Source organism: Pleuronectes platessa, chromosome 7 (assembly GCF_947347685.1).
Source record: "Pleuronectes platessa chromosome 7, fPlePla1.1, whole genome shotgun sequence".
NCBI lineage: Eukaryota > Metazoa > Chordata > Actinopteri > Pleuronectiformes > Pleuronectidae > Pleuronectes > Pleuronectes platessa.
This window is the reverse complement of record NC_070632.1, coordinates 9,504,938-9,513,250: the sequence shown is the minus strand read 5'-3', so window position 1 is coordinate 9,513,250 and position 8,313 is coordinate 9,504,938. Positions and strand designations below refer to the sequence as shown.

The following is an 8,313-nucleotide window of genomic DNA, read 5'->3' as shown; positions in this document are numbered from 1 at the left end:
TCCCAGATGGGTCTGATGGATAAATAGCTAGAAAAGTAGAAACTTTTTTGTCTTAACTTTTGCTCTGAAGAATTTCTTTTAAGTAAGTTTTCATGTTGCAAAATTTAAAAAAAAAGAAGCTCAAATAGCTATTTTCACTTTTAAAGGCCACACTTGACCATGAAACAAATATTGGCAGCAAGGCCTGACAGTATCCATCCAGCTCCCCTGTTAAGCTGACAAGAGTGGGAGACATCCAACTGTTGTTTGGTTCCCACTGACTGTGCATCTAATGACTTGGCTGGCAATTCCAGCACAACAGCAACAGGCTCCTGTGGCGAATACACCAGATTAATCCCCCGGATAATTACAAACACGATAGATCTTGGGCAAATACTCCCCGTACCTACTGAGACATTATATCGGAGGATGCCGTCTGATTAAAACTCACTCAGAGGATGTGTTGGGGAGAAAAGAATGAAATGTGAAGACAAGAGAGCAGAAAACTCGGAGGAGACGACAACATGACAGCGACACAATATGACACATTCCGTGTTTGTATCATCTGGTTTGACCCATGCCTCAGCTGTTCAGGAAGTGCGTGGCCTCTTTGCAGTTGCCTCATGTTGCTTTGAAGACTCACTTATCAAAACAGAAATTGCCACATGAATGCTCACACTCCCGCAGCTACACACACACACACACACAAATGAAAACACACACAGTGCTAATAGGTTTTGAACCTGATACGACTCACTTCAGTCCCAGCCTTTGGGATTTTTATTCATGGCAGCCAACACATGAATAACTTGTGAATCATTTACAGACACTGAAAGAGGGTGTAAGGTCTCACTAATACAGTAATGACGATAATTTGAAGTTAATTAATTAATTGTTCATTCATCCCCACAGTTACTGTAGTTACATGTTCTCTATTTTTCATTTAGTCTATCCATCCTTTATCTTTAGTGTGGATCCTTTCACACTCACATCCATAGTCAGTCTTCTAAACATCTTCTCTGTATTTCTCACGTACCCACGGGCACAACGCCACCATGTCTGTTTGAGACATTACCATCATTTCTTTAGTATGTTGACAGATCACAAGAACAGAAAATAACTAAAAGATGCTTTTAGTCGGTGATGTTGTTGTTGATCGAGGGAACACTGCCCTTAAAATGTGGCCTCAATTAGACGCTTGACAGTGACTCATACAAACAAAAATAACAAAGATCATCACCCACTTTAACAAGAAGCTAATGCACTGGATGTTTTTTTTGCCTGTGTTTAAAGGTTTGGTGCTTTAAACATCCTAAATTCACAACGTCAGTTATGAAAATACTTTAACACAGTATCTGGCACACTTCTTGTTTGCCTGTGGGATAAGCATTTATTCTGTGTTGTCTGTTTTTGTGAGCTCTGCACTAGAAGCCGTTTTCATGAGTGTCTCCCTTTTTTGTCGGTTGCGAGGCCACCTGGGTGAGGTGAGCCTGCAGATGGATATGAGAAAGGGGGGAGATGAAGGTGACAAAGAAGTGCTTCCAGCTGATGATAACTGTGGTTTGGTAGACAGTTGTTTGTTTTGGGGTGTGCTGTTGGATTCTGTACGTGCACATGTTTGCAACTGTGCTTTGGGGTCGACCTTGTTTTTTTTTCTCAAATCAGCTGCCTGCATCAGCTGGCAGGAATCGACTGTTGGGATCCCGTCAATGGAAGGGTATAAATACAAGACGCACAGGAGCAATCCCACCGTTCACAGCCACGAATTCTCCTGCAAACAGATGCTGCAAACTGAGACTGACTCCAACGTATACGGTTGTATAGGCGACGCGCAGGGCCCCGGCTCCAGGGCTTCCCTTGTGCTCCCATGCAGAGAGAACCCCCAGGGGAGCCGACGCCAGCTGAGACTGAAAAACAAGGTAAGAGCCCAGCTGACACGCATGCACACAGCCTCAGCTGTTTGTCTCAAAGGAGAGTTCAGCAAGTGAAGTACACACAGAGAGCAGGGGGGAAATGAAGGAGACTGCCAGATTGGAGCCTCCCAGGGAGAAAATGTAGTGAGAAGACTAAAAGGATGGCTAGACTCTGGATCCTGCAGTGTGTGCACTACAGGTGTGCAATGGTAAGACTCAACTATAGACGTGATCGTTTCTAAGAGTGACTGCTTTATTGTGTGAGCTGGTAATGGAGCCTAGATGGTACGGGAGGAGATGAAATAAGAGCACTTGGCTGTTGAAGTACAAATACTAGATTGAACCGCGCTGTGTTTGGAATAATCCTTTCTGATTTCTTGTTGTGTTTCCACTCCTGTTCGGTCAGTGTCCATGCATTATGAAACATGTTGCCAGTGTCTCTGATTTTTTCCTCCACATCTAAAATGCCAGCCGGAGGCTCCCGAGGCTCCAATTCTCTCTCCAGCCAAGGGAACGACCTCGAAATGATTGACAGCGTTGCGCGGATAAGGTTGCCCATTTAGCAAACTCGCTGTGTCAAAAGAAGAAAGTCACAAATGCTCCCAGAGCGATGGGATTGGAGATGAGAGAAATGAAGATTTAGGGCTGTATCGATCTCCTAGTGCTTGTCTCATGCATTTTACACAAGATCTAAATGTCACTCACGGTATAATACAGCAGTCTGGGTCAGGGCTCACTACTCTCTGTTTAGTGCGATTTCAGGGCACTCAGTGTATAAATTCAGCAGGAATCAAATAAAGCTGTTAGATGGTGTCATGGGCTTGATGCTGAGAGGCCACTTGGGATATCTAAAGAAGATCTACGCCTTTACATCTCTCCTCTACATCCATTAAATGGCTTCTCGTGGACTGCTAAAATTATTTTCACACCTCTGTAATACATCACACTAATCTCTTTTCTCCTCTCCAGGGTCCAAGAACTAAGTTGCGCTATGATGGAGGAGAAGATGGAGACGGATGGCCCCAGATCCTCCATGCCGGCTGAGCTTCAACATCCCCAGCTCAAGTTCTCTCAGTGGAAGTTTAAGCTGTTTAGGATGAAGTCCATGGAGAAGGCCCCTATGCCCAGTGAGATACAGCCGGAGAAAGAAGTCTTGTCAGAGATCTCACCTCCAGCAGCTCCAGAAATAGAGTTAGATAATGGTGTGGGTCCAGGGAGTCTTATGAAATTGTGCCTTGGGGGAAAAAGCCAGGAAAATGTGGAGGGCCCAGGTCGGAGGGTAGATAAGAAGCTGGAGGAAATGGAAACCCACATGAACCACCTCAGGTAATCAAATGTCACTGTACTATATCATCCACAGCAAATTATATACAGTGCTTTTCAAGAAATTCACAACATTTGCTTTTATCTGTGAAGGGGTCTCTGCCGTCTCTGTGGAATTGCCTTGAGGAAAGTTAAAGGTCCAGCGCATGAAGTTCATGATGATCTGGAGGATGCGAGTAAAGGTGCCCTGCGGCAAATGGGCTGCAAGTTCACAAGCTGGCCAGAGGTCATCCTCAAAGTCTTCAAAGTGGACGTGACGGAGGACACGGAGTCCGTCCACCCTCTGTCCTTCTGCCATCGCTGCTGGACGGCTGCCATCAGAGGAGGGGGCTTCTGCTGCTTCTCCAGAACAAGAGTCCCCGAGTGGAATCCCCACTCCTCCTCCTGCCACCTTTGCTCACCCAAGAAATGCTCATTCCAGCGGACTGGGAGGAAGAGGAGGAAGACTATTCCCAGAGTCCAGAGCCTCACAAAAAGGAGCAGGTGGGAGCCCATCGACCACATCGCTGTCGGAGAGCGGAAGGTTCTGAAACCATTCGGAGAGCGTCATCCCCGCCCCGTGCTGAGGGGCTGGAGGAAATCCAGCATCCAGAGAGAGCTGTGGGTGGAGAATATCTCCCACTGCCAGAAACACCACCTGAGTACCAAGCTGATCTCTGAGAAGCTCCCTGTGGACTTCCTGTATTCTTTCACCTGCATGGTGTGTGACCACCTGCTCTTTGATCCGGTTCAATCCCCCTGTGGACACCTGTTCTGCCGCAGCTGTATTGCAAAATACAACCACGCTCTGGGACCTCAGTGCCCGGCCTGCAACTTGCCCTGTGCCCCTTATGAGCTCACCCCGCCCGCCAAAGCCTTCTTATCAGCTCTGCATTCTCTGCCTCTGCTCTGCCCCAGGGGCGGCTGTGGCGAGCGCGTTAGGCTCGACTCGTTCAACGCTCACTCTCTGGACCATGAGCTAAATAAGAACAACGCAAACAAGCAGTCACCAGAAGTTGATAAGTTCCTGCTTGCCAATAAAGGGGGACGGCCCCGTCAGCACCTGCTGTCGCTAACCCGGCGCGCCCAGAAGCATCGGCTGAGGGACCTGAAGAACCAGGTGAGGGTGTTCACAGACAAAGAGGAAGGTGGCGACCTGAAGTCCGTGTGTCAGACCCTGTTCCTGCTCACGCTGAGATCCATAAACGAGCACCGGCAGGCAGATGAGCTGGAGGCCATGTTGCAAGGTAAGCAGGCATTATGAGCCTTTTGTCCAATCAATATAACCCTGCAGAGCTAACACCCAGGGGCCGCCAACCAATAAAAATGATGATGGTGTTTGCTCATTAATATCTCCGCCTACCCCTGAGGAATACAGTCATCGCATAAATAACAATGAGACAAAAAGTTTACTGTTGAGAAGAGGGGAGAAAGTTGTCCTCAATTTTTTTCGATTGAAAAGCATTTCATTATTGTCCATCTCTGTCTATTGAACCACGGCGGCTACACGCCCATCCCTCCCTCCCCGATCCTCTCCCACTCTCACTCTCCGTCTGCCTGCCTGTCAGTCTCTCATTCTCACACTCTCTTTAATGCACAATAACAACTCTTGTGAAGGGGGCTGTTAGAATCAAAACAACATCAGCGGCTCTTGTATCTGCAAATTACACAGGCAGCACCGTGCCCCTCTCTGGGGAACAGAAGCCAGCTGGTGTCTGTTTTCATCTTCAGCCAATACATCACTTTCGCCATCTTCACTGATTCAACTCTCTGTCCCCTTATAACATTTGGAAATTAGGAAATATTGGATTTTGTAATCATGGGCTTGTGGGCTTTTGACAATGATGCATTCACATCTGGGTGTTAAATCCCTGATTCATTCTGTCTCATGGTATAAATGGCTCCAAATGCAAGATATCGAACGAGGAAATGTTCGATACTGCAGTTCGTTTCAAAGCACTCGAAATGGGCTTCAACAGTTCGGTGTTAAATAATTCTCTTCGTTTTCTAGTCCTTTCCTCTTGCTTCCCTTTCATGGTTCTATTTTATTTTTTGAAAATGTATTTTCTGTCTGTTTCCCTCTCTGCAGGCAGAGGTTTGGGGTTGCATCCTGCTGTGTGCTTGGCCATTCGGGTCAACACTTTCCTGAGCTGCAGCCAGTATCACAAGATGTACCGGACTGTCAAAGCGACCAGTGGCCGCCAGATATTTCAGCCGCTGCACACCCTCCGCGCTGCAGAGAAGGAGCTTCTCCCTGGCTTTCACGAGTTTGAATGGCAGCCGGCTCTTTCAAACGTGTCCACCTCTTGCCATGTTGGTATTATTAACGGGACCTCTGGATGGACATCCTCAGTGGACGACTCCCCGATTGAGACCATCACTCGGCGGTTTCGCTATGATGTGTCACTGGTGTCAGCATTAAAGGACCTGGAGGAGGACATCATGGAGGGGCTGAGAGAGGCTGGGATGGAAGACAGCGCTTGCACCTCAGGTTTTAGTGTCATGATCAAGGAATGCTGTGACGGAATGGGCGATGTCAGCGAGAAGCATGGCGGAGGACCGGCTGTTCCCGAGAAGGTTGTACGTTTCTCTTTCACTGTTATGTCTGTCTCTGTCCTGGCCGACGATGAAGACAGGGAGGTCACCATCTTCACCGAGCCAAAGCCAAACTCAGAGCTGTCCTGTAAGCCCCTTTGCCTGATGTTTGTGGATGAGTCCGACCACGAGACACTCACAGCTGTCCTGAGGCCTATCGTCGCCGAGCGTAATGCAATGAAAGAGAGCAGGCTCATCCTATCCATCGGTGGCCTGCCTCGCTTTTTCCGCTTCCACTTCCGAGGCACGGGATACGATGAGAAGATGGTGCGAGAGCTGGAGGGCCTGGAGGCCTCGGGCTCCACGTACATCTGCACTTTGTGTGACTCAAGCCGAGCCGAGGCTTCTCAAAACATGGTGCTGCATTCCATCACCCGCTGTCACGAGGAGAACCTGGACCGTTACGAAATATGGAGAACGAACCCTTTCTCTGAGTCTGCAGACGAGCTGCGGGACAGAGTCAAAGGCGTCTCGGCCAAGCCCTTCTTGGAGACCCAGCCCACAATGGATGCGTTACACTGTGACATTGGCAATGCCACTGAGTTCTACAAAATCTTCCAGGACGAGATCGGGGAGGTGTACGACAAGGTCAAGCCCAGCCGGGAGGAGCGGCGCAGCTGGAGGGCAGCCCTGGATAAACAGCTGAGGAAGAAGATGAAGCTCAAACCAGTAATGAGGATGAATGGGAACTATGCCCGAAAGCTAATGAGCATGGAGGCTGTGGAGGTGGTGTGTGATCTGGTGCCCTCAGAGGAGAGGCGGGAGCCCCTGAGGGAGCTGATGAGGCTCTACCTCCAGATGAAGCCTGTGTGGCGCGCCACCTGTCCAGCCAAGGAATGCCCCGACCAGCTGTGCCGCTACAGCTTCAACTCCCAGCGCTTTGCCGACCTCCTGTCCTCTACCTTCAAATACAGGTACAACGGCAAGATAACCAACTACCTCCACAAGACCCTGGCCCACGTGCCTGAGATCATAGAGAGAGACGGATCCATCGGAGCGTGGGCCAGCGAGGGGAACGAGTCGGGAAACAAACTGTTCAGGCGTTTCCGGAAGATGAACGCACGTCAGTCGAAGACCTTTGAACTGGAGGACGTGCTGAAACATCACTGGCTCTACACCTCCAAGTACCTGCAGAAGTTCATGGAGGCGCACAAAAACTCAGCCAAAGCTCTGCAGGGTTGCATCAACCCAGTGGAGACACAGGATGATGAGAATTTGAGAGTGAATGATTTCTGAATTTTCTTTGAATGTGAACCTGAAGTACTGACATTTGTTTTGATTTTGCAATAGTTGTCTAGTCCGTGAATTACCTCCGTCAGTAAAAAAGGCTTGTTGATTGATGTTTATACTTTGAGTAGAAGTTGGACTTAAAGCCACAAGTTTCTGACATTTTCCGATGTTTTAGTGATGAAATCGTGGAGTATCATTTATTTCTGGATTTGACAAGAAAATACCTTTTCATTAAATAACCAATTTCTTGCTTTGGAAAAGAGTCATTTCAAGAACTTGGGAAGTAATGATACTCTCACATCACATTTTGAATATGTGTTTATTTGAGCTGCATTTAAGAAGGTTCTATTCACAGCAATCTGTTTTGCCTTTGGTTTGTTAGCAAAGATGGTACAGCAGAGGAATATAGAAATAACACACAGGTTTCTCTTTGCTCGCTCCGAGCGGGGAGGTTCTTGTCTTTATCCCCACCATCTGTGAAATATGGTCCAGTTTATTGAATTTCAAGGGTATGATACATTATGAATTTATATAGTAGTGATATTTATGGAAACAGATGAAAGCACTGTAAGTCATGGAGGGAAATCGTGTTAAAAAGACCACATTTGTGGCCACTGTATTAATATATCATTTGAGCTGGAGTAAAATGCAATCACTGAGACCCAAATGTTCTTTGTTTCGTGAGTGCCCTCTGAAAAAGATTACTTTAGCGCTTTATCGTGGGATCCCGTAGGGGAGGAAGAGACGCCAGGTCACTTTGAAACCAATTTTTATCTCCTTTAGTTTTTTCACAGTGGAGGATAGATGATTCTTATACGTATTCTTCCCATAAAATAAAGCATATACTGACCTTTTTGTTGATACCATAAAAATACAGTGTGGTCCATTACGGAGCCTAATACCCCATGGACTCTGCAGCAGGCAGGGATTTTTCTTAAGTTTGGTTTATGACCTAGCTCTGTCTTTTCCTGCTGATATTTCTTCATTGCCACGGTTGACAGAGGAGAGGGATGTGCCGCAGCCACACAGAGCAGATTTAAACGGATTTGTTGGCAACTTTATTTGTTTGATTGATTGATTATATTGTCTTCTTCTGCCCTCACCATTTGGAATCGTGACAGGCAATTTGGTTTTCTTACTTGATTGAATGTTTGATTTTGTTTCACTGTCCTGGCCCCAACCGTGTGACAGCTGTGAAATATTCACATTTCATTGGATCGTTGTCAGACTTGTGCAGTGGCATCGTGTTTTGAGTGGATGATATTGCATCTTGTCTCTTATTTGTTTTTTTTCT

The 8,313-nt window shown here is 47.2% G+C and overlaps 1 protein-coding gene across 1 annotated transcript; it reads left to right on the top strand.

Annotated features, from left to right (window-relative positions):
• The first annotated feature begins 2,886 nt into the window (after positions 1 to 2,886).
• Positions 2,887 to 7,025, top strand: rag1 (recombination activating 1). The gene is made up of 3 exons (XM_053426406.1): positions 2,887 to 3,218; positions 3,309 to 4,441; positions 5,284 to 7,025. Exons 1-3 carry the CDS (start codon positions 2,887 to 2,889, stop codon positions 7,023 to 7,025), a joined length of 3,207 nt encoding a protein of 1,068 aa, XP_053282381.1.
• Positions 7,026 to 8,313: the final 1,288 nt, after the last annotated feature.

Coding starts and splice junctions, on each gene's coding strand:
- rag1 (XM_053426406.1), top strand. CDS start 2,887: ATGGAGGAGAAGATGGAGACGGATGGCCCCAGATCCTCCATGCCGGCT. Junction 3,219..3,308: donor ACCCACATGAACCACCTCAG/GTAATCAAATGT, acceptor TTATCTGTGAAG/GGGTCTCTGCCGTCTCTGTG. Junction 4,442..5,283: donor GCTGGAGGCCATGTTGCAAG/GTAAGCAGGCAT, acceptor CCCTCTCTGCAG/GCAGAGGTTTGGGGTTGCAT.